Here is a 27,593-nt window from a genome sequence, read left to right as displayed (position 1 = left end):
ATCAAAATTATTCTGAAGTGCGTATAGGAACCGCGGTAAGGACATCATTTTAAAAAGGGCAGCACGCCATAGGGGAGATAACGGTATTTTACGCCAACGCGCTACATCGGAGCGCAACCTTTGGAGTGGGGGAGTAAATTGCATTCATAGCGAACCGCCGGATCCAACGAGATAAACACACCCAAGTACTTAAAGCCAGTCTGCGACAACTGGATGGGACAGCCCCGCGGCAGACGAGGGACATCACCTGCTAGTACATAAATGTAGGATTTCGACCAATTAATGATAAGGCCCGCGTTATTCAAGAAGGAGTTAAGTATGTCAAACAATACGTTGAGCGATTTTTGGGGGGATGTAAGGTACAATAAAATATCATCCGCGTATAAGGAAATGCGATCTTCAAATTCCGGCGTCCAGCGTATACCCTTCATCGAAGGTTCCCACCGTATCCAAGCGGCGAGTGGCTCCAACGCCAAAGCAAAGAGGAGCGGGGACAACGGGCAACCCTGCCGCGTGCCCCTCCCAAGAGTAAAGGGCACGGAGACACGGCCATTAACCACCACCCGTGCCAGTGGCGTTTCATACAGGAGTTTGACCCAACCAATAAAACCAGCGCCGAATCCAAATTTGGCGAGTACCGCCCAGAGATAAGACCACTCGATTGTATCAAAGGCCATCGTGGCGTCCAAGGACGCCAAGATGGCCGGTTCACGCAGCGTCGGGGCCCTCGCGAGAACACCATGCAAACGTCGCAAATTTAATGCCGTGTTACGGTGTGGGATAAAACCCGATTGATCCGGATAAATCAGGTCGCTAATAACTGTAATCAGACGATTAGCAAGCAGTTTGGCGAGGATCTTAGGTTCCGCATTTAAGAGCGAAATGGGTCTATAAGACGAGCAGCGATCCCGTGGTTTACCCTCCTTATGGATCACCACAATGGTAGCAAGACGCTGATCTCTGGGTAGGGAGCCACTGTCTCGCGCAGCCAAAAACATATCACGGAGATAGGGAGCTAGAGTATCCGGGCGTAATTTATACAGTTCAACAGGAAGGCCATTGGGACCCAGAGCCTTGCCGGAACGAATGGAGCGTAGCGCGAGAGCCACCTCATCCACTGAGGGCGTGGCATCCAAACAGTCCCGATCCGATTCCGACAAACATGGAAGTGCTATATCTCGAAGCAACAACTGCGAATCCTCCTCGGGCCTGTCGGACACCGAGGTATAGACCTCTCGAAAATAATCAGCAAAGCATTCAACAATTTCAACAGGGTCCGTTACACGCACACCACCACATGTCTCAATCACCGGAACCACTCGACTCGCTCTCTCCCTTCTATCCAGCCAGGCAATCAATTTTTCTGCTTTATCACCCACATCATATAGCCGTCCCTGCTGTTCCCTACTCATCATCTTTGCCGCATCAGTAACCAAAGTTTTATATTCTAATTGTTTGAGGCGGAGGACATGTAATGCTTCTCGAGACACCTCTCGTTTCAATGCAGTCTCCAGGTCTGTGATTTCAGTCTCGAGTTGAACAATTGCCTCATTCTTACATTTCTGAGCACACCCCACTAAAGACAATGCTTGTCCCCTGATCAGTCTTAAAAGCTTCCCATAACGAAACAGGCGAGGATACAGAACCAGCATTCTCAGCAAAATACAGATCAAATGAATGAATCAATTCAATTCAGTGCGAGTCTTAGGCTTAAGAAGATACCAGGAGTTAATCGGGGCCACCCTCCCTTCGGTGCCGACGCTAAGATTAAAATGAAACCAAAAAGGGGAATGGTCTGATATACCCCGGGCCAAGTGTCTAATCTCTCCAATTGAAGGGGACAGGGCAGCCGGTATCAGGATATAATCTAATCTAGAAAGACTACCATGAGCTCCCGAATGGAAAGTAAACTGTGTTTGCTCTGGATGCATTAGTCTCCAACAATCTAAGTCCCAATGTTTCCAGGAAGTCACCCAACCAGGATTGCGCAGCAGGAAGATCTCGGGGCGGATAACGGTCTAACCTGCCAGAAATGACGGAGTTAAAATCACCACCTAGTATCAAAACACCCTCCGGGAGACCCAGAACCATCCGCCCCAGGTCCGTAAATGTCGTGGATTGTAAGCCCGAAGGGACGTACACCGACACCAACGAAATTGGTTTTCCCTCCCACAGCCCAACAAGTGCAACATATCGACCCCTGGCATCAAGGATCACATCGTCAACCTCGAGGGGGAGGGAAACCCTAAGCAAAATACCCACTCCTCTAGAACTAGATGTAAATCCAGAATGGGCAGCAAGACGATAACCCCGTCTATTAAGAGCGTGACAAGTATGTCCCATCAAGTGCGTCTCTTGTAGCAAAACGACATCAGGCGAAAGGCGCCGCAACAGCTGCATAACCACCCCTCTCTTTATCCGATCACCCAACCCATTCACATTCCAGCATAATACCCTCAACCCTCTACCCCCACATCCAGATCCACAATGAACTCCCATCGCAAAACGAGCATCACACCAATGTCAAAGATAATGAAAGTACCTTGCCTTGAAAAAGAAAAAACAAACAATCCCAAAACATGGCCCTCCCCCCCCCCAAGGTTCCCAACACAACTCCCCCCCCCCCCCCACCCTGCACCCCTGCACCCCTGCACCGACTCAAAAGCCACCCCAATTTGCAGTGTGCCTGTCGCCCTAACAATTACAAACAAAGATCTAATCTACACAAAGAAAACCCCAGAGGAGGAAAGGGGTCCCGCCATCCCCGCTACCTCCCAAGATACGAATGGAATGATCAAGGAAGTCAGTGAGCCTCAGCTGGACACGTTGAATAGTGTTCCGGATACAGGCACCATAATCCTTCTCGGTCCATCAGTCCCCCCTCAGCGCCACCAGCTTGTTCCTGGCCAGCACGGCGAGCCGGCAAAGTGTCCAACCAATCACTCGCTTCCTCAGGCCTGACAAAGAAGAATGTTCGATTGTCATATTCAACACGCAGCCGGGCAGGGAATAACATAGCGTATTTTAGTTCCATGTCTTAGTCGCCGTTTCACCCCTTGAAATCCCATTCGTTGTTTCTGGACCGATTGAGAAAAGTCCTGGTAAAAGTTCACAGCAGCGTTCTCGAACTGCGTAGGGCCACTTGTCCGTGCCGCCTGCAGAATGGCGTCTCGATCTCTGAAGTTGAAGATCCGTGCAATAATCGGACGGGGGGGAAAACCGGGCTTCGCCTGTCCCCCTGGCACTCTGTGCGCACGTTCGATGGCAAAGAATTTGCTCAGGCCCTTGGGTGCAAGATGATTAAGAATCAGGTCCTCCACTCGAAGATCAGTGGCGAGTGAACTAGAATCTTCCGGGACCCCAATAATACACACGTTGTTGCGCCGTGCACGGCCTTCAAAATCCTCCAAGCGACGAGCAAAAAAGTCATTAGCAGATCTAAGGTTGCGCACTTCTGTTTGCAAGTCGGACACATCCGTGGTAAGGCTGGATGTCTTTAGGTCCAATGACTTCACCTTCTCGTTCGTCTTGGCCAGATCAGTTCGAATGAGATTGACATCAATAGCCACCGTGTCCAACTTCAGAGCCAGGGCTTCATACTGTTGGCCAATAGAAGACTGAATACCAGCAATGGCGCCCATCACGTCCTGTAGCGTTAATTCCGCCAATACAGCAGGATCGTCGACAGCCTCCTCCCGGGCATTAGGTGCGCCACCAGGGGATCCTTTAGAAAGTGTGTAGCGATCCATGACATTCGTCTGGGTTGAACCTCCACGGATAGTGGTCTTGACTTTCCGTTTTTCACCCTCGGGCTTGCCCGTCATGGCGAGGCGGCTTGGGATCGGGTCCAAATGGCTCCTTAAAATTCACACACAAGAATACAGGAGGCGAAGTTGGGCCAATTTGAGTCCACAGCTAAACAGTCGCTAGCTCGAAGCTCAATGAGCTGGCATCGGGGCTCGTCCGATCAACAGACACATCGCAGATAGGAGGCAGTGCGCTGGAGAAACGAAACCGAAAGTGAAGTGAGGCTGTAGTCTGATTCCCTCAAGCCGTTGTTGTTAAATTACGACCTGGGCACTGCTACAACTCAAGGTCCAGGCTGTTCCATGGAGAAGGCCACAAATTTCAAGACAGCAGAACTCTGGGACCCTGTGTCCGATTCCGACCCAAAAACCTGCCAATACATCAGCCGGGTTGTGTCTTCAATGACCTTCCATCAACATTCAACATAAGTTAGTTGGTGGAAATTAGTTCATTGAAAAACAACGTCTTTCTTACTCTGTAGTAAATGTGCACGTAACCCGGTGTGTACGGTCCATTTTTCAAAAAAGTATTATACCTTGCTAGGGTTCATCCTTTTAGGCAGGGGCCCCGATCTTCCAAAATAATGACCTTCCATCAAACCAGGATATTATCCAGGATAAATGCGGGAGGCAGCGAGGGTCCTCGGGAGCCCTGTGCTCACGCGGCCATCTCGGATGCACGCGTAGCTTCTCCTCCAAATGTCTGGTTTCTTATTCGTGCACGCAAACAAATTAAGAGCTGGTAAATCATATTGTACATTTTGCAGTTCATCCATTATGTGAAATGATGCTGCACCTAAACCAGTAGGTGGATTGTTGGATGTGGAAAGTAATCCTGCAAGGTGCATCTTATCTGAGCTCTTAAATGCCCCTTTACCTTTGAGTACTTTATAAAATACAGTTTCGAATCCTTTAATTGTATGCCATTGTTTTTCCCAATAAATGTATGCCATTGTTTTTCTCTTATGCAGTATTATTGGTGTTCAATTTAAACTGAAGTTTCACATTGAAATTTACAAAGAAGTGCTTTTGGTAGATTACATGGTCTTTGATATTGAGGTAAAAATTGTAAATCAATATTGTGTCCATTAAAATAAGACCAAATGCATCTACAATCACCTGCATGTCCACTACTTAAAAGGAATTTCCACATAAATTGCAAAATTAGAAAAATGATCACCTGCTTTGTTGATAAGGTTTTCTTTCTCTTATCGTATTTGCCTTATTGTGAAAGTTTCAGATTTCACTATCATTGATGACATTGCAATAAAAAAAAGTCAAATATGACTATTGGAACAAAAGACTCCACTAGTCTTTCTATCGCAGCTAAAGATGCAGTTGAAAGATCCGATGAAGTGGTCGACAGGCAGTTTTGGCTTATTTGTCCTAAAATTCCTAATACCTCGTTCTTCAGTACGACTGGATGTGAATACTTTGTTTACAAATCTTAAAATGAAATGGACCAGTACAGCTAAATTTGTGTGTGTGGTGAACTGATTTTGAAATATACGAAAAGTTCAGCCTACATATTCTAGTCTGATTGGACATCATTTGAGATTTAATGTTGGCTGTCTCAGACTGTACATCCAGTGTGTGATAGAGGGTTCAGTGCTTGTCTCACATTTTATCTTTTTGGGCTTGGATCACTAGTATTATTTAAAAGTGCAAATGTTTGACTTTAAGTATTGTTTGATGCACAATTTGTAGTTGAGTAACTGCTGGTTCAATGTTCTTTTTTTACATTGGCATCACTGCATCGAGGTTCAGAGATCATGTCTTGGTGTTTGTGAGCGAAAGTATGGTGGGCACAAGGGGGCAGTAAGGATATGTCTAGGCTGCTATAGAGGAAGGCATGCACAGCCTGAAAGCTGCTGTTTCGTACACCCAAGTCTGTGATGCCCAGAGGTATAAGGACATGATCTGTTGTGATGTCATGGTACTGTGGATTAGAACTTAGTACGACTAAGTTGAAGGCTATTGGGTGGGAGATTGTCTTATTGCGAGAAGTCCAGGTTTTCGAAGCCATCATAATACACATAGTGTGCATAGAAGAGTAACAGTGAAGAATTTTGGCACTTTTTTCATGGTGGAAATATACGACACAGGACTAAAAAGAACAATGGCACCAGTGTCCCTAAAGGCAAGCAAGAACTCAAAGGACACATAGTGCAATCCTTGAGCTTTTTTCTGTTAATGGGGAACTGATGAAAGATGACCACCCGTCTCTAAAGCCAGCATCTTGGTTCTTGACATAAGTGTTATAACCTTCCACGGCAATATCTGTAAGAATTGGAGCCATCAATGTGACCCAAAGCAAGTAGCTCATCATAATAAAACGGAAAGATAATGTTGTATCCCCCACCTAGAGGTAAATGTAAGCAGCAGTAGAACATGAAACGTGTGCTGGAAGAACCTTACTGCCAATCTGCTGTTCAGTCACCACAGGCATGGTTACTATGGCAACCATTTTTTTCTCACTTGCAATAAGTGTCAGGCTTGCAAATTAGGCAGAACGGGCTATGAATACCTTACTATGAGGAAGCTGTGTGATTCCGTAATAGTATCAACTTTTTCTATTCGGTACTAAGCAGCCACTTTTTTACTTTTATAGTAACTGAATGGCGAAATATGCATGTTGTGATAGCATTCGAAAATTAAATGAGGCATTGGCAATGCCAGCTAGTTCTAGCATTCGAAAATTAAATGAGGCATTGGCAATGCCAGCTAGTTCTGGTTTATGAATGCCAGTTCATTTTTTTCTTTGATAGGTTTAGGAACTGAATAATTCATCATCATGCATGCATTCTGTCGCTCCTCTTTGAATTCATGGTTCCATTCATCCACTGACTTATTCTTGCGTTCACCTTTTGACACAACCGCAGATAGATATTTGTTAATGTTAGATTAATTTAAAATGAGTGGAAAAAAACAACAAATTCTTTCTGAAACTCCACCCCGTAGCTCTTATTAAGAACACTCCTTCGAGGAAGATTCTACCTACATACAACATAATTTTATTTCGACACATCTCTTGAGTTATACAAGAAAAGAAGCCCCAAAGTACAGGATAATATTGCTATCTCCTCCACCTACAATTCTGTGACATATATTAAGAGCTAGCTTTAAAATGATTGCAGGCTTTCTGCTCCACTAGGTGAACATACTAAACGGGGAGCTCCACTCTGCACGTCCATCGTTCTGGAACTTTACGCAAAGAATCTCAAAGTGTAGGGTATTTGTCTTCAGAAGAGTTTTAAAGTTCTTGTAGGCGTTCAGTTCCACTGGGTGGCCATGCTTAACTTGGAGCCTCCAGTCTGCACTTCCTTTGTTCCGGCGAGTAGATCATTGATCATGCTTTCCATGAGGTTATAATAGAAATTCTTGCCATATATGTATAATGTGCAAGATTTGAAGTACTTGTAGTTTTCCTGCTCCACTTGGTATCCATGCTTAACTGCGAGCCTCCAAACTGAACTTCCAAAGTTCTGGCAAGGATATCATTGGCAATGCTAATATTGGGTTTATTGTGCAAATTCATTGAAGAAGTTACCTGAAGTGTACATTTAAACATGCCTTTGACTTTTCCACTCTACTTGGTGTCCGGGCTAAGACTGCTCCTTACCTATTCTGGAGAGAGTCTGGGTATGGTGGGAACCAAAATTGAAGATTTTAATCTGCCCTCTATTTACTTTGATTGGTTCATCACTACCGCTTTAATAAATTGTAACACAACCGCAATAGAGTGCACACAAACTCAAAAACATGGTAGATAAATGATTTTTAAAAAAAGACCCAAGTAGAAAAAAACATGCTGCCATCTAAACATGGCGTGCATTGCTTGCAGTAACAAAACTAAGCATAGCAGCGGCTGTCCATCTTGGAGGGGTACTGTTAATGATATTTGGTTGTTTTAAAGTCTCAGCATGGCTATTGCTGTTTTGTCGTTAGGACCACCAAGTTCGCCATCATGGAATGGTGACATAATACAAAATGGACAACAGCATTCTATAACTGTCTGCTGGTTGGGAGTAAGTAGCCACATTGGACGCATGCATTGCAGAAAAAATGAGCAGAAAGCAACCAGTTACCACTGTCTTGAGAACGATAGTGTCCTCTTAAACGTTAAAATTAAAATTGAAGAAGCAAAGAAAACAGAGAACTGTAACAGAAGAAACCCGGCCCTGACACCAAAACACACTCATTTAAAGGTGGATATATACATGTGATTAGAAACTGTGGTTATTCATAGGGCAAGAGAGCCAAAGATTGATGTGGACTGAACCATTACCCCATGCAGTACAGTGTCATGAATGGAGGTATGATGTAACACTTGGATAGACCAGTGGCAGAACAGAGCTGGATATATGTATTTTTTTTTTTTTCACAACCAGTTTATTGATGAAGATAAGCATATGAAATAGAGTGGCAGCCCACAATCAGGACCATACCACCAGACATTTTGATACAATCACAGCAGTCAACCGAGTGTCCAAGCAAGGAGATAATGCAATCAAGGATATCAGAAAACAGTTACCCCACCTTCATCTTATTCCGCTATCTACCTACCCAACTCCCTGATCCCACCCTGGAACCCACCCTAACCCTATGCATGTGTGCACTAACTGTATCGACGTAAGTTTGTGACGTGGGTAATGTGTGTGTGGACATGGGCTTTGCCAGCCCGTACGGGGCTAAAGATCTTCTTCTTGCTCCACTGGGGGGTCCAGTGTCAGATCTCTATAGTCCGCCCACCTCTTCCATATCTTAAAGTGTTTGCGGGGGCATCCTCGTGCCTCAAATATAGGTCTCTCCAGGCCCATACAGAAGTCTATACCAGCCTTCCATGCATTCAGGGGGGGGGGCCTCACATTCTTCCATGCTCGGGCCAGGTCTCTTTTAGCTACCACTAGCCCTAGTAGGAGTAGGTGCCGCTTATAGATATTACCACCAACCCCTTCCAGGACGTGCAATAGACCCAGACGGTGAGTACGGGGGAGGGTCCAGCCCAGCACCTCAGACAGACATCCCCAAACACCCCTCCAGAAGCCAACCAGCCGAGAGCACGACCACATCGTGTGAAGTAACGTACCCACCTCGGCCCCACACCGCAGACACTCTGGGGACCCAATCAGGCCCGCCTTCCACAGACGCTCTCGGGTATAGTATGCTCTATGGAGAATCTTGAACTGTATGAGTCGAAATCGCATTGCGATAGCCGCCCCCCTCGGGGATTCCAAGGCCTCTCGCCAGTCATCCTCGTCCAAGGGGCCGAGATCAGCCTCCCAAGTCGTCTTCAGTGAGAGAAGAGTAGGGGAGCAGTGGGTGACCATTGTTTGGTAAATGCGCGATACTTTTTTGTCCCCAAGATCACCCATGAAGACCTTCGCCTCGATCGGGCTAAATTCAGGGAGTGAGTCAAGGTTGGCAATACTGGGCGTCAGTGCATGTCGGAATTGCAGGTACCGAAAAAATTGAGATTGGGGCATATCAAATTCGGTACTGAGGGTCTGAAAGGATTTGAGCGACGTTCCAGACATCACCTGGCCTAACTGCGAGATACCTATTGCATCCCAGCCATCGAAGCCTGACAGTTTAGAGAGTTCAGGTAGCATACCGTTCCGCCATAAAGGCGTTTCTGCGGTTAGTTTGCCCCACCAGCCCACGCGACGCAAGGCCTGTCGCCATATAGCAAATACGAGTTTAGTAACCCTCGGCAGCGAGCTACGCAGTCGGGGTGAGTATAAGATGGTATGGAGCGAGTTATCGCCCATCAAAGCACGCTCGAGGGCATAGGCCGGATCCCCACCGTCACCGTACCACCATTCGTTCAGAATAAGGAGATGAGCGGCCTGGTAATACGACTGCAGATCCGAGGTGGCCAGGCCTCCACAGTAGGTGGACAAAAAACATGTGCGCAGTGCCACCCGGGCAGAACCTCCCGCCCAGAGAAAGCGACCCAGCACTGAGTTAACCTGTTTAAACCACCGAGGTGGGATAGGATACGGATGGTTTTGTAACTGGTAGAGCAGGCGCGGGAGCGCAACCATCTTGAAGATGGCAGAACGGCCAAAGATTGTCAGGGGCATTCGAGACCAAGTTTTGACGTCCGTCTGAACTCGTTCCCAGACGGGCTGCAGGTTATGGTCCCAGGCAGTGTCAGCCGAGTCCGAGAGAAACACCCCAAGGTATTTCAGCCCATTTGTGGCCATTCGTAATCCTGAAGCCCAGGGGTCTGTCACCGGGTCTCCTGATAGCACCCACAGGGTGGACTTGTGGAGGTTGAGATACAAGCCCGAGGCCTCCCCAAACTGGTGCATGATCTCCAAGACACGTGGACCCGAGCGTCGCAAATCTGTAAGGAAAAAGAGGACATCATCCGCGTACAACGCAATCTTATCCGACAGGGTAGCATTCCATACAAAGCCCCGTATCTGTGCATCCCGGCGCACTCTTGCCGCCAGGGGCTCCATGGCCAGAGCAAAAAGATAGGGGGAGAGCGGGCAGCCCTGCCTGGTCCCTCGGCCTATGCGGAATGTCTCTGATACCGCCCCGGCGACCCGCACCGAGGCTGTAACATCGGTGTAGAGGAGCTTTATATAGGACAGGAAGACCGGGCCCAAGTTGAGCCAAGATAGTAATGTAAATAGGTACGACCAGCCAACCGAGTCGAAGGCCTTGTTGATATCGGCCAGCAACAACGCCGCCTGGTCCCCCAAGGCCCCAACAGCGTCGATCGCCGCCTGTGCGCGCCGGATATTGTGTCGCGTTGCCCTGTGGGGCATAAAGCCTGCCTGGTCCGAATGGACTAAGTCCATGATGTGTGGAGCCAGACGGTTCGCCAGAGCCTTGGCCAATATCTTAGCCTCAATATTAATTAAGGAGATGGGCCTATACGAATCATGGCTATCCGGGGGTCTGCCAGGCTTCTGAAAGACCACTATTTCTGCATGGCGCCAGTCTGATGGCAGCATACCCCAAGTACGGGCCGCTTCCAGCGCTCGGCGATAATGTGGTCCCAACTGCACATGGAATTTTTTAAAAAATTCACATGGGTAGCCATTCGGTCCAGGGGCCTTACCGGCATTGAGTTGCCCCAATGCGTCTCCCAGTTCCTCCGCCGTGAGGGGTGCATCTAGGGCCTCCCTGGTCTCGTCCGACACCGGCGGGAACTCTGCGAAGAAGCGGGCCAAGTCGCCCTCAGGCAATTGGTCGCGCGAGGCATACTGATCAGTAAAGTATGTGGCGAAGCTTGCCGCCAAGTCGTTCGGGTCGGTCAGGACTTCCCCGTTGTCGTTCGTGAGACCCGGCAGTACGAGGGGCTGGAAGTTGTGCTGACACAATCTATGGAGCATGGAACACGACTTGTCCCCCCATTGATACACCCTACTTCTTGTGGCCAGCCACGCCTGCTTGGCTTCATCTAGCAACAGGGACGCGTACGATTGCTGTGCCTGCAGGAGCAGCCGCAGATCCACCCCATCACCACCAGCACTGTGTACTTGTTCGAGGGTCGCCACTCGGGCAGCCGCCTCTGTAGTATGCTCACGACGCTGCCGACGGGCCGCTGAGCACCATGCGATATCGACTCCCCGTATGGTAGGTTTCATAGCCTCCCACACCACACCTATGTCGGCACCCTCCACCAGGTTCTCCCGCCAATAATGGTCTATGGTTTCTCGCAAGTGTTTAGTATACGCCGGTTTCAGGAGACGCCACGAGGACATCCTCCATCTAAACGGCTGCCGTTTCTGAAGTAGATCTATGTTAACTGAAACTGGGGAGTGGTCGGACAGGCCCCTCGGGAAGATGTCTGCGCCCTTCACCCTACACAAGTATTCTCCAGGTAGAAACATATAATCCAACCGCGAGAACGAGCCATGTACTGCTGAGACATACGTATAATCTCGGGTTACAGGGTGCATATGTCGCCAAGCATCCACCCAGCCTAGCCCCTCACTCATTGCATGCAATCTGGTGGGCGGAAGGGAGGGGGGGGTGGTCACGGTCACCTCTCGACGTCTCCGGCGATCCACACTCACGTCCATCACATCATTCCAATCACCCCAATCACTGCCAATGATCCAGAGACGTCTTCCCACACCGCAAACAGCCGCTCTGCCAGGGCCCACTGCAGGGGAGGGGGGGCGTATACACTCCCAAACACCACGGGCTCCGTGCCCACCATGCCCTTAACAAACAAGTAGCGGCCCTGAGGATCCACCCACTGCTTCTCGTGCACATATGCCACCCTGCGGTGTATCAGTATGGCCACTCCCCTGGATCCCCTGGAGAACCCCGCGTGGAAAACCTGCTGATAACCAAATCTCTGTAGACCCAGTGCCTTCGTGCCCATCATGTGAGTCTCTTGAAGCAATAATACATCCGCCGCTTCTCTTTTCCCCCATCGCAACACCGCCCCACGTTTAATCATGTCTAACAACCCCCTGACATTCCACGTAATCACCCGTATAGAGTCCACAGGGAGACGATTGGTCGATTCAGCCATAGTCAATCGGAGTCCACCACAAAAGCCCCTTAGGCCCGCTCCACCCGCCACACACCACACAAAGCATCATCTCGGTACACACATGCATTACACTAACTAACCCAAGAAAAACTACCCACCCCCATGTCCCACGATCCGCAACAGTTCCCTTCCCCAACTCAGCAGTCGCACCCCCGACCGCCCATTCCCCGCCTCCCCCCACCCTATACCTCAATGAACCATGAAGTACCTGTCGCGGCATGGGTAGTCTCGAGACCAAAACCGAGGGCCCGGGCCCACCCATACCAATGGATCCCAACATCCCAACCAGAAAAAACCGTAAACACACCCCCCTCCCCTTGACGTCCCACTCACAATTAGGAGAGTGGTAGCCCCTATCTCGTAGTCCCCAAGTCCCCAACCCCACCAAAACTCTTCCCACAATTAGGAGATCAAAGCAGTACTGTCTCAGAGCTGCAAAATAGTCAGCAATTCAAGGTCTCAAGCGACTCAGCGCACTCAGCCAGGAGTCACAGCATTACTAGCAAAAAAAATGGAGTCAAGGCTCCGAAGACTTCAGTGATCCGTTCCCGACTGCTCTGAATCTTCGGTTCTACCAGTGTCTTGTGAGCCATCCACCGAGGCCGCACGCCTGCGTGATTTGGAGCGTTTGGGTCGTCCGTTCCTTGTCGTTTGGTCTCTCTGCACCCGCGGTGAACCCTCAGGGGTGCCCGGATGAAGTCCTGGCTGAGAATTCGGTCTGACCCGCACTGTTTCATCCGTCCACTTGAAAAGGTCTTCCGGGGTATCAAAAAACAGTGTCCGTGACTGGAATATCACCCTCAGGCGCGCTGGGTACAACAGGGAGTATTGTAGTTTAAGACCTCTCAACTTAGCCTTAGCCGCCACGAAAGAATGGCGCCGTTGCTGCACGAGTCTAGTATAGTCAGGGAAAATCATGATCTTATGATTTTCATACAGGAGGGTTTCCTTGGTTCTGGCTTCCCTCAGTATAGCGTCCCTGTCGTGGTAATTTAACAGCCTAGCGATTACTGCCCTAGGCCGCTCGCCCTCAGGCGGCCTTTGCGTCAGGGCGCGGTGCGCTCTTTCGATAATAAAACAAGCAGATAGCGACCCCGGGGGCATCCATGACTCCAGCCACTGTGTGAGAAAGAGTGTCATATTGCCCTTGGCACAGCTCTCCGGAAATCCAAGAAAGCGGAGGTTATTACGCCGTGCCCGCCCTTCAGCATCCTCCACCCGGAGCGCTGTGGTTCGCTGCGCGTTCTCCATCGCCGCCATTCTCTTCTTAAGGGCACTGACATCCTCTTCCACCACTGACACCCTGGACTCGGCTTCCGTGATCCGTGCCACTGCGTTTCTAAGATCTTGGCGCAACAGGGTTACATCTGCACCAACGGCCCCTATCTTTGCGTCCAGCATGTCTCTTGACTGGGTTATAGCCGCCATAAGGGCTGTATTGTCCGGCCCTCCTCCAGATGGACCACCCCCCGACGATCCAGGGCCCCCACCGGGGCCAGTAAATTTGTCGATGGTCACCTGCTTGGTGGATCCACCACCTCCCCTGGTCATGATTGTCCGGGTGGATGAGGGCCACTAGGGTCGCCGGCCCCCAGGAGGGGAGACCCGAAAGAAGTCTCTTCGGCAAGAACTAGTGGCAGATGAGAAATAGGGGGCAGGCTTCAGCCACTTCCCCCAGGAACAGCCCCCCCAGCCGCCGCCGACCAGGGCCCCCTGTGACCTGCGTCGCCCCTCAGGAGGCGCGGGGACCCCCAGCGTCCTGCGCTGCTGCACCGGCAATGTCACTGAACAGCGGGCCCCGGGGGGGGGGGGGAGGGGGGGCCGGGGAGGGCCACTACTCACGGTTGCTGCCCGCCGAGCCACGGGTCGCCCTTCGTCCGTCTGCTTCCGACCAGGGTCGCCGGGGGTGCCGGTCACTCCTCCAGGCCGCCGGCCCCGGCCCGACACGAGGCCGCGAAAATCGAGGTCCCGGCTGCGCCCAGGCCACCAGGCCGCTTCCGCAGCCACTGTCCACTTGTGGCGCCCGTGCCTCTCCTCGGCCCAGCCTGGCCCCGGGAGAAGGATCGTCAGCAGTGTCGCGGCCTCAGGGACAGCAAACACCGCGGTCACTCCCAGGCCAAGCAGCGCACTCTGCAGCTCCGCTAAAATCGAGGCCCCGGCTGCTCCGCGGCCACCAGGCCGCACCTCGTCCCTCACTGCCCAGCTCCGTCCGGGGGCACGAGATCGCCACCGAGCACACCGGATGACTCCCGGCGCCTCCAGGAACAACAGCCTTGGTCCGGTAGTGGGTTTGTGGGCTTGGGGACCAGGATAACTCGTCGGATAAATGGCGGGCCGGCGGGAGCTCTAGCAAGCTGCGACCGCCATCTCCGCTTGCTTAGCCACGCCCCCTCGGATATATGTATTTTTAATGATTTTTTTATAGGACCATATCCAGGCAGACAGCTAAAAAGGGAGCCTAGCAATAATTATCACAGTGCAAATAGTTCCCTTTCTTCTCCCAAGGTTTGTTAGAGGTGGTAACCAATGCCAGAATCCTTTCCTACAAAGAATCTGTAAAATTCTATTTAACAACATACATATTTGTACGCTTTAATACAGCAATATAACAGTCCACCCTCAAATGGCTATTGACTTTAACATATGCATTTCACAGTCAGTAGGGCAGGCCTACTGCCTTTATAGTTACTTTTCATTTTAACAATCCTGTTTATAACCTTTCTCGCTCCCTTAACCAACTCATACCTACTGTACTGAGCTCAATCCTTGCCACATGGCATCCCTCAGGTATACCATTAATAAATGTACAACATACAGCTGTGAAAACTATGTAAAATCCCTACAAATAGCGCCTAATTAGGATTACCAACGTGCAAATATTCTATCTCCATGGATTGTTTGGGTGGGTAATCTTTGAGACTCCATATATGAAATTACTGTCTACAGACTTTAAGCACAATATAATGATAAACCACCCTTAAAAGATTATTTCCTTTAACACGTGCTTTTCACAATAAATAAGTCTGGCTTTCTTGCTCTGTTGTAACTTTTCATTATAAACCTATCACACCCCTTAGGAATATGACATGACTTTTCTTCGTGAACTGATAAGGCCTCTAACCTTTAGCACTGGCTCAGTGCTAGATGCAGCACACACCTATTAAAATGTCATAAGTTGACATCCATCAGGCATACGTATATAAATTTACAAATATGCACAACACATCTCATTATGACTTAACGAAAATCGTCACAGTGAAATTGTACTCCTAGGGTTTGTCAAAGTGGGTGACCAAGACTCTTGCCTACATTGATAACCTATCTTCGACCTTCAACGTGATCTGATAACAGTCCACTGTTGGAGGCCTTTTGGCTTTACCATATCCTTTTCACAATAAATACGTCCGGCCTTCTGCCTTTGTTAGGACTTTTCATAATAAGCATGTCAGACCCATGGCGCCTGACATATCAACCTATAGCTGTCATCATTGGCTTGTCACCAGAAGCAACGCAGGTTTACTATACCAACTATACAGAGTGTAAGATTTCCCACCAAACAATCAGCAGGCCTATAGCCATAAAGTTGCAAATGTATAAAAAAATTACAGTTGGCAAAGGAGAATAACTGTCTCCAAAGAGGGCTTAACATGGATTCTCACAATGCAAATCTTCAATATCCATGGTTTAGCTGAGGAAATACCTAACACCAAAACCCTTGTCAGCTAAGGTAATCTGCAAGATTCCATGTAACTAAAACATGTGTGGACTTGAATTCAGAGTAATTACAATCCACTCCTAAAAGCTTTTTGACTTCAACATATGCTTTTCCCAGTAAATAAGCTTCGCTTAACCACCTTTCTCATAACTTTTCACAATAAACAATCCGATCTATGGCCTTTATCATTGGCTTACCACCATAACCAATTTGAGATACCTGTAATGAATAATCTTTCCTTTAGGCAACCACCCATCATACAGTTATGAAAGTACACAGGTGTACATGATTACAGTGACCATGCAAAATCTTCTCTCCTAAAAGAGTCTAGCAAGGATTGTATTGTAATGCATACTTTCTATACCCACTGTTTGGGTGGATCCTCAAAACCAAACCCTTGTCTACTGCCATAATCTGTGCAATCCATATAACAAAATAACTGCCTATTAACAATCCATCCTTAAAAGCCTATTGTCTTTAACACATGCTTTTCACAAAAAGTAGGTCAACCCTACTGGCGCAGTCATAACGTTTCATAATAAACTGATCCATCATATGAAAACTGCCTTGACTTTTCCTAGTGATCTGATGACGTCTTTACTATTGGGTTAACCCCTTTCCCGAACCAGGTTTACTCGAGTGTCCATAAACTGCACTACCATCATGCATTCAGTTGTAAATGTGCAATTCTCTCCAAAAATACAGCTTGCAAAGAATTTTACAACCCCTCCCAACAGGGTCTAACCAGAATCGTCAGTGAAAACTACCCATGATATCAGATTGGGTGGCCAATGTCAAAACCCTTGCCTACCATGGTCATCTGTGAGATTGCTTGTTAAAACGTACCTATATATAGCCTGTAAAAAGAAAGTGATAACTAACTGTTAAAGGGTTGCTTTCATTAACAAACAAAAGCGTTTCACAATTAATAAGCTGCCTTTGTTAAAACATTTCATAATAAACAGACCAGACATTAGGCATCGGATATGACGTTTCCCAGTGCACCAATCAGACATGTAGGATGTCACCATAACCAGATCAGGCCTACAGTTCTGACCATAAGCCTGTCCAAAAGGCATCCATCAGACACACAACCATGAAACTAGAAAGACGTACAAAATAACAGTTGGCAAACCAAAATATTATTTCTCCTAGAAGGACCTAACGAGGATTCTCACTGAGAAAAACCACTATACTGGCGAGCTGTCACACAGGGTATTATTACCATAGTAGGAAAAGCTTTTTTTTTAGGTTGACCACATTGAGCAGAGCTTGTGTGCTCCCACAGACCCAATCAAAATATTTAATCTTGCTACTTACATTGTGGCAGAGCCAAAGCCCATCTCCTGGGAGCTCTTTTTAGGTTGCTCGTATTATGTCTGATGGCCACTTCACCTTCAAGCGAAACCTAAAAGGAATGGTGGAATAGCTGGTACTAAGATGGTTTCCCTTTGAAATATAATGCAAAGATACTGGGATGAATGGAAAAAGAGAATAGATGGCATCAGCATTAGGAAGTGGACAGGAATAAGGGAGCATTAATATGTGCAGCTATCATTGTTTGGGTGGGGGGGGGGGTTCTAGGTTCACCATAGTGCAATTAATATTTATTATATTTAAAATGAGGTACCTTATTTGTAAATCTACATTTTATTAGGCCTATGCACATTCAAAAATAGTAAGCATACTGTGGTGGGCATGGGTAATGTTTGATTTTTGTTTAAAATGTCTACCTAAGTATAGATACAAATGCATGCAAATAATTGATCATTTGGATATACCACTTAGGATAAAGAAATGTGTTGTTAACTTATGAAAGATGCATAAATGAGAACACCCAAAAAAAGTTTAGTGACGCATCCAAGAAAGGCACCACATGTAATCCAGTTTGTGGATTGCTTACAATAAGTAACTGCTAGGAAATGTGATCATCTGCTTGTAAGCATGGCATCATAAACTCAAAAAACAGTTTAATGCCACATACCTATTTAAATGTTTATATGAATGGTCAATCATGGGACCTTTTTTTACACACTTGTCAAAAATCCGTAGTTCAAGAAACAATTTTAAAGATTAATGTACTTAATTAATCTGTATGATGCCTGAATTCGAAGTTCCTTAGTGATTGATTTTTCCTTTTTAATGCTGACACTAAGAATATATTCTAGGAGGTCTGACTCCTACTGGGTCATCAGCATGGTTCCAAACCACACCCGAGTTGGCATCGTAGTCCTAAGCCTGCTAAACATTTGTTTACCCTTCTCCCTCTCTTCAAAGTGAGGGTAAAGAAGGTCCTCCATGACTTTGCATCACTTTTACGCCACCTCCAATCCCTGCTTTTGTTACCGAACTACCCCTATTTTCAAGTGTGTATACATTATTTTCACATTACAACACATACTGTTCTGCACTTCAAGTATTCACTAAAGGTTCTGAGAGTATTTGTTATGGAATCACATGACTTGTTCGTCCATGCAGAGACTCAGAGCTCCTAGCTATCTTTCCCTTAACCATAATTGGCCCATTATTTGGCCCCTTAGATTATCCTTCGATGCCTCCTATATTGATTATGGAAGCCTGATCTTGTATCTTGGCAGCCACTAAGACTGTCCATTGGTAATGGATAGCCTCATGGCACGGACGGTTAGTCTGGAAGTTTGCCTTCCTCGTGGTAGTTTTGTGCTGTTGTATGTGTGCTTTACCTGTTATCCGTGTCTTAGTCTTAGGGTTCTATTCTTGATGATGATGATTAATTTAGTCTGCCCAAGTAACCTGACTTGCTTTATCTGGCTCACTCCTTAACTTGTGGTGGTCCTCTGTTTGTTCTGGTGTACTGGTTCCTTCTCGTGTGCTAGTGTTCCATGGGTCTCAAGTCATTTGATGTCAGGTCATCATGGCTGTTTGATTGCTAAAGGTCCTAGTGCTATACATTCTTCTGTGTGCCATTTGTTTTCTTTATCCTTACAAAAGTGATTTAGCCCCTGTAATAAGCATTGTGCCTCCTATGTTTTGTTGGATGTCATTGTCCAGTCCTGCTGGGCTATTGATGATGTGTTTATTTAACTGCCCCTGTGGTTTATATTAAGAGTGTTTGTCAGTCTCAGTTTGATGTCTTTGTGTAATTGCATCATCATGTATGCGATTTCCATGATCACGTGAGTTGGTAAACACCCTTCTCATTGTGAAATTCTATGATGCACATTTGTATTATCAAATTTAGTTTTGATTACCGTGTTAGAATAGATTATGTTTCCCTGTGAGAGTTGATTGTTATTTCTAGTGTTTTTGTCCATAGATAGATTCTTATCCTTTGCTTAAATGCTTCATCTGAACAGGATTTCATGTAGTTTTGATAATTGCGTGTTTAGTTTAATTGCACCCAGCTCAACAGAGTCCGTGGCAGACAGTTGTTTAAATATTCAGATGGGGTTCTGGGTTGGGTGGTTACCTGTTGTCTGGTCAGTGAGGCAATACTAACGAGATGTTTTCCAGAACATACTGCATTAGTAGTTCAGAAGGTGGACACTTAACAAAACATTTATTCATTTGAGAATCTTAAACAGTGCAACCTGTCTTCTCTGGTTACTTGTTTAAAGTGTATGTGGGGAATGCCAAATAAAGGGCTAACTTGTTGCATGTTTTTTAATTTTGGCTATAATAAGGACCAGAAGCTGTTTTGGCTTATAATAACTACATTTGAATTACAACCTCATTATGGAAGACAACATATGTTCGTGAAAAATTGTACCACATTAATCCTAACCTTAATATGGTCATAAGAAAGTCCTCTTTCAAGACACATTTTTTCTGTGCCATAAGCTGGTTTTATATCTGAATGGCAGCTAAAGTAACCGCTAACTCCTTGTTTCCTCTGATAGGTGCCTACTGATGGAAATGCTGGGTTATTGGCAGAGCCTCAGATTGCGATGTTTTGTGGCAAGCTCAACATGCATATGAATGTTCAGAATGGGAAGTGGGAGCCTGATCTCACTGGGACCAAGAGCTGCATTGGAACGAAGGAAGGCATCCTGCAATACTGCCAAGAAGTAAGTGAATGTTTATCATTGTCCACAGAAATATTGATTACAAAAATGTTAAATAGATTGATTCTTGAATGTAGCCCTCGATTGGAATCAGCCCATTACTCAAGTCATGCCAAGTGATTTGTTTTGATGACACATAGCCCAACCAGGACCTGCCATTTGTAATATCTTTTGTTTAACAAAAAAGATATTTGGAAAATAGAAATAGTAATGGTTAATTACATTTTATTGAAGCCTTGAGCACGTCCCCATGTACAACCAGTTGTGATTGTGTACTTGTGGAGCACGTACCATGCTGGTCTTCTCTATATCCTCACCCTTGACTTGGTTGTAGCTGAGAACTTCCTTCGATTGACCATCATAACTGCAAGGGTATGTAGATCTTTTACATATCCCACTGTTTTGGTTCACTCTCTTTGCACCATGGCCAATTTTGTTTACACACCTGTTGCTTCACGTTGTCTGCGACAGCAGAAATCTACACATTATCGGCTCATGCCATATTTGAGCCTCTTGCTCTATCAAATCAAATTTGGGCTGGACTGTTCCTATTGGAGCAGGACCAAGGCTAATTTGCATAGGGTTGGTTCCTGGCTGAGTCGGCATAGTAAACAAAAAAGGATGGACTGGATTGAGTAATTTCCAGAGATTGAGGTTAATTAAAACAAAAGTAATCAGAGGTGAAAAAGGACACTTGTAACACTTTTTAAACCATTGGTTTTGAGTTTGTGTTTTCACATTATTTTGTGGGAATAAATCCTCTATCTCTGACACTGCACTTTGAGACCGGAGGTGCCTCTGGTTGAGGTCGGCAACTATCACGATTTGGAACACCCAATGATAACTGCCACGACTTCAATGTGGGGCGGATGAAACATATATACCGCACTCCCTAATTACATTGATTTCTTTGAGGGTTCTCCAATTACATTTCTCAAAACCAATGGTTTAAAAAGTGTTACAAGTGTCCTTTTTCACCTCTGATTACTTTTGCTCTTACCCTGGGGAAAGAAAAGGGCACACAGTTTCCTCAACCCTCCTAGCTGATTGAATTGTTAATTAAAACAATCCAGCTATTTTTTGTTATTCTTAGTGTATTTAATTCAAGGCCGTTCCGTTAGCTGAGTTTGCTCAAAATACATTTTATTCAGTTGTGGCAGTTGTGGAAAACTGTACTCTTTAAACTAAAATCACCAATCAACTTCACGTACAGTACCCAGCAAACAAGCAGGTGAAAAATAGCTTTCGTTGCCCTCCCTGCTTATCACATGAGAATATTCAATTGGTTGAAATGCATGCAAAGTGCATACAATTTTGACTGTGTGCTCAGAAATAGTTTAGTGTCACAGATGGTGGTTGCATATGCAACGATAAACAAGCGTTGGCAAAAACAATGTTTTTCGAAGGATACTGGGGTGCAGACCTATTGACTTTGCTATTACTTTCTTTTCCCAGATGGCCACAGTTCATGCACACACACTATATTCATCTAGGAATACTTTTTAATAAACTTTAACTAAAGCATTCAATGAAAGGCCCTCTGCTCGTGTATGTGCACACTTGGCACTTGGGCGATCCTCCTGATGTGGTTAAGCCAATCAAAGAGGGCCACCCTTTGCTATATTGATAATGAACAGCATGTCATGGAGGCACACAGGCTCTCTGGACGACCTCATTTTTAAATAAAAAGTGTGAGTAGAGCAAATTGAGGGGGGGGGAGATACAGGGGGAGCAGGCGAAGGAAAGAGTCCCTCCATGCACCATTAAGTGAAGTCCTAATGACAGCAGTTGAAAGATAAAACTCAGACTCTAAACACTACTACTCTGAAATGCTGCTTGTGTGGGACATACAAGACTAGGTGGAACACCGTTGATTCATGAGCAGGGAACCGTTGAAAAATCCATCGGATCATCAGAAAGGAGCAGATAAATAAGCCCATTATAAGACTATATTTGAATCAATAGTCTGTTACTAGCAGACCACTGTGCTGTCTGTCGCTGACATCTAAAAATGGGCCTTATGAATGACTTTACTAGAACACCTGTTTGTCAGTTTTGCGTCCTGTGACAAGCTAGTAGACTGCATCTTTTCTGTTCTTGTCAATTCCAAAGGCCATGCAAGTGATTTTTATTGCCCTCCAATGGGAAGAAAATCCTTGTGTTTGAAATGATCTGGAAACTGAAATTAAATACTGAAATATTAAACTTGCTGAAATTCAACCTTCGAGAAAACAAAGGGAAGCAGAGTGAAAATGAGTATAGATATTCAAATCATACCAGAAGTCTTATTTTTTTTTTAAGTGGCAGCACTAGACATTCTACTATAGCCTTAGAGCTCGCTTTAGCGGGTTCTAGTGGCCATTGGAGGCTTGCTCCAGCGTTAACAAGGGCCTTTAACAAGAGAGCGTACCTTTAAAGGCCGGTAGAGCCCGCTATGGAGGGCTCGAAGCAGCGGGCTCTAAGCAGTGGGTTCTAAGGCTATTAGTGCATTCCGCCTCTAGAGGGCAGAATGTCCTAATTTTTAAAACAGACCTTGCGGAACCCGGGGTGATTGAAATCCTTTCGGGCTCTGTTTGCCTTTTGTTTAATGGAACAGCTGTGAACTAACATTAGAATGTTGGAGCTCCGGGTTTCTACCGGGCATTAGAAGCCCGTAGCACTCCATTGTTTTCAGTGGGAGCTCCCAACATTCCAGTGTTCTTATAGTAGTGCAGTCACCAAATGCTGGAGCTAAGGTAATTGTGATAGACTGCACTGGTCATTAAACTATTTGGTGGGTGCCTAGTCTGCTGATATTATTGGTGTTTGTTAAAGGATTTAAGTAATGCCATCACTTCCATACAGACTTGTTGGACTAGCAAATCTATTTTGTCTATTTAGGGTGACAGTTATTCTGTTCATTTGTATCAGTACTCCCAACTCTTAACATGAAAAGAAACAGCAAGAAACGATGCTCAATATGTAGAGAAAATGTTTGATATTGGCCATTAGCATGTGAATTCTTACGCCATTCCTTTAACTGAATGTATGAATAATCACCCCAAAACTCTAGTCTGCACCCGCTGTGGTTCCTAAAAGAATAAATTGATGTTCTACAATTTTACAGGGATCCCTGGTTTTGACATTGTTATTCAGTACACAAACTGTGATATTATTACCCGTTTAGTGTAAGTCTTTGATTGCTTCAAAGTTGGTTTGGTATCTTTAGAGTTTGAAACTGAGTATGGGCAGTAAACCATGCTTTGAAAACAGACTTGCACTTTCTTGTTGAAATAGCCTAAACTTCGTCATGTACTTAGCAATTTTTCTACTTGTCAGTGGAATAACAGACCAACCCATATATATTTTGCTGCAATCCGTTTGACCCTAGAAGGCAGTATAGACTATTGCATTATAGTAAACCTTTGTTCATGCGATTACATTTTTCACCAAACCAAGTCTAATAATGGCATACATAGAAGTTCACATGAAATAAAGTTTACTTTTCAAGAATAGAATTTTTGGATTTGGAATGATGACAGGGACTAATGAATATTCCATCAGATACGGTGAGACTTTCAGCCAGTGAATACCTACCAAAGAGGATGTTCAGAGATCTAGAACCTGAGATGACCATGACTACAAGTGCTACCCTACTACAATGTTGTGAATGAACATTTGACTTGGCAGGGCATGGCACTGGGAGCTTAATAGACAATAAAACATTTACTATTTCGTACTAAAACCCGGTGTGTTTAATTCTCGAGTCTTCTTTAAGACATGGCTAAGTAACCAGATTTTAAAAATTTGACACGTCCAACAAGCACTGCGTAGTCTGAGTAGTGACGTTTCCATATCAATTTAACATAGCAAAATAAAGTTGATTTTAGTCGATCAGTAACTCTAAAACGCAGAGCATGTGGTGTGCATAAACATTTATTTACAATGTGCAGCAATTGAAAACAAGGATACAAACAAATAGTAATTGTGCGTCAGCATAATATTTTAACCACGGGAAGCTCTGGCATGGATATAATCGCAAAGGGAGAAAATGTAATCTCTGCACTACGCCTTCATATGGATAGTAACTACTTAGGTTAGATTGATATTGATACCTGCTAATTGGATTAACATTAATATGCTTCTCCAAAATCTTGATACACAGAAAATGTGTTCTATGGTGTTCATGCAGGGCATAAAAACAATGCAAAGTGAGGTCAAAGAAATACTATTGACTGAGTGTTGCCTAATATGTCTAAATTGCTAGACTCGACTAGGCAGCCTTCATGTCATAACAGAAGAAAGCTAGTTTACTCTTTTTCGACTTCTGGTAATGGAAACCATTTTGAATGAGATACATAATGAAAACTGCCTCAAACAAGAGGTCCAGATTCAAAATAGAATTATGACCAGGTGTACATGACGCTGTTGGAGCATAGTCCGTTACGTACCATAAGAGAAATGTCTTGGATGGTACCTTCCATAGTTGTTATAAGAAAGTCAGTTGCTGGATTTGTCCGTAGATGAAAAGGTCATACACTTTCATTAAAGTATTGTACTGCTCCCATTCTTCTTAAGGCTATACAGAAGGTCATTGTAAAATATGTGTGAAGCAATCTGAATGTCTTTTTATTTTAAGATCTGCTCTGTACTATCTTCACATGCATCAGAAGGTGGTGTTTTGCCAACCAATCTCAACCGCTATCCAGTAAATAGAGCTGTGAGCGCCAGATTGGTAAATTAATTCTTACAGATAGTTAAAAGGAAGCCATAAAGACATTCGCAAGGAAGCAATAATTTAAATAATGCATAACCACAACAATGGGCTCCAGTCCCACTTTCTGCAAGTATTTACTATGATGCATCAATTCACTATGGAACACCAAGGTATGACAAGCCTCGTTTACAAATAATTTTGACACCACTTCAAATGTTGCAATTGAAAGGAGCAAAGGGACCACATTATTTCGTACTTGGTGTTCACCCAATGAATCTCTACAAGGTTATTTCTGCAGAAGAAAAACATTACATGTTTCTTATTTATTCTGCTGGTTGGTATTTCTTATGAATTTTCACTTGACTCTCACGTCACACGTGAAGCAGTATAACATAACACAGCTCTAGCCCTATAAATATAAACAGTAGGGTTGCTATCGGGCATTTTGTATTTTGCTTTAGAGACTGTGGCTAGCTAATGACCGTCACACCATTATTAATGGCCTCGATATTTAGCATTTCACAAAACAGTTACAGTTGTGGATACAATCTCTAGATAAATGTGAATCCATACATGATATGAAAACTAGAAAGCTATTGCTAAAGGATTATAGCTTCCTAGTTTATGAATATGGGTAGTTCGTTTTCTATATAAGTCACATTGGGTGTCGGAGCAGTAAAAGTACTACAGTAGGCAATCTGACGTTAGTAGTTTCTGTTATGGTAATTTGATTAGAATTACCCTTTAAACATGAGCTTCAAACAGTCATGTCATATTATAAATTGAAGAAAAAAGTAACCTTGTAGGTAAATTGGGGAGAGGATGTGGCCTAACGGCTAGGGCGGTCAGTCTCAAATCTGGGGAACCCGGTTCGAGTCTCTGCAATGACGCTCAACTTCCTGTGATTCTGGGAAACCACTTAATCTCCCCGTGCCTAACAAAAATGAATGTGTCCTTCTGTAACGCAACTTGTGCTCATGCAAAGCGCTCTGATAACTGATGCCTTCAGCTCAAGTTTGCGCTATATAAAACTCAGGAAGTTTTTAAATATATTTATAAGTCCCTACTTGATGTGTATTTTGTGAATGCTGTTCATCAGTGGACATTCCTGTTTTTACTTCCAGAACGAGTTCTGTAACTAACAAAGTAATTCTTTTATTAGGGATATAGAACCACATAATCACTCAACAGCTCTGTCTGCAAAACTTTAGGCTCTGTGAGTAATCCTTTCTCGTGTTACACGTTAAATGCGGCCCATGGACAATGAGGACCATGATGGAGCTGAAGGTGTGGCATTTCATTCTGTCCTGTTTTATAAAAGTAAGAGGTGTCATGCAGGAAAACACTGAAATTAAATGTATGCTGTAGATTCTTGAAATTTCTTGCTCTAATCTTGGATTTCCTAGAAGGGATTATATGAAATTGCTTTGGTGCAAGATTTCCAAGTTACTCCTTTCTCCCTTTGTTAGTTGTGTTTATTCTGAGAATAAAATGCATTGAAATTGCGACCTTACTGTATAATGATAAAACAAATGTAAGCAGAATATGTAAAGGTTAGTAATCGAAAAACCCTTGTAAATAACAAATTGTATTTTCCATTTGTACGATTTTATTTCTCTTGCTCTGTATGTAAATTATCAGATCTTGCAACCCACAGTCGAAGGCTTTAGTTGTCACCATGAATTAATTTTGCAGTAACAGGCTCGCGCTATACTGTAAATAAAGCAGGTGTGATTTTTCTTAGAAATGCAATTCCATGATTTATTCATCATCCATTTGTGCTGAGGAAGAGAAACCTAGCAGGCCAGGGGTTACACGTGGCTGCTGTTATGCTTGTGTAGGGCCAGAGTCTGAGACTGAGAATGTTCCGGCACCTATATTTTATGGCTCTACAATTATAATCTGGAAGTTAGCATGCCCTTGGTTGGAAGTTAGCATGCCCTTGATTGATTTGTCTGCTCCAGAAATGGATTTAAAATCATTTCGCTTGTAAAAAACATTTTCTTAAAGGGCAGGGCGATGCAGTTGGAAAAGGGCACAGGGATTTAGTAGCTCATAAGAAAGACACATTTTTCGTTTCATTTTTCGAAAAGATTAAATCCATGTTTGGTGGGAGATTGAAACAAAAGCAACCTTTTCGGAGTACTATCATTTGGATGGTCAGGTGACCCTCCAAATAAACAGTAAGATGTACCTCGGCTTCCTTATTCCATTTTATATTATTTCAATAACATCTTGGCATAATTGGGGTGACAATGGGCGTGTTTTAATACCTCCCAAATTTATTTTAGGAGACTCTACATCACATCCCATAAGATTAGTGGTCTCGGATTGTAATTGAACTCATCTCATGATTGAACGGGAGGAAACTGTTCTCGTTTGCAGTAGCATAAAGTGCAATGAAAATCCCGGCTACTTCTATTGGATGAGTATGCAACATCTCAGTACTGGTGTCTCCTCTTTTGGGCAATAAATTACCTTACTTTTGCTTTCTACCCATTTATACTGGAATCTTAGAGAAGATGGCTTCTGTGCCCCATTTTCTTAAAAGGAAGATTAAGTTAATTCTGCCAACAGACAGCCATTCAATGGTACTGCTCTGTTCCAAAGTACCCCTTGTGGTGCACCCCGTCATCTCTTGTCAGAATGAGGTAGCTCAAAATACCTAGTATGTCCCCCTTCGGTTCTTCTACCGTTTTGAGGTCTCACTATTAATTTGGGGCAGTGCAGTAGGGGCACAAGCTCGAACTGTCCATCAAGTATCTAATGTGGTTCCTTGGATTCATGTGGGTTTATTCAATTCCCA

General features: G+C 44.9%; 1 protein-coding gene across 4 annotated transcripts in view; it reads left to right on the top strand.

The window, feature by feature from the left end:
• Positions 1–27,593, top strand: part of APP (amyloid beta precursor protein) — a 493,123-nt gene that overhangs the window by 103,060 nt on the left and 362,470 nt on the right. For all 4 annotated transcript variants that reach the window (XM_078658371.1, XM_078658373.1, XM_078658374.1 and 1 more), the window contains exon 2: positions 19,927–20,094. In XM_078658371.1, the coding sequence (XP_078514497.1) occupies positions 19,927–20,094 (168 nt within the window). The remainder of the gene's footprint in view (positions 1–19,926; positions 20,095–27,593) is intronic.

This window comes from Lissotriton helveticus, chromosome 8, assembly GCF_964261635.1.
Source record: "Lissotriton helveticus chromosome 8, aLisHel1.1, whole genome shotgun sequence".
Lineage (NCBI taxonomy): Eukaryota > Metazoa > Chordata > Amphibia > Caudata > Salamandridae > Lissotriton > Lissotriton helveticus.
This window is presented reverse-complemented; position numbering and strand designations above follow the sequence as displayed.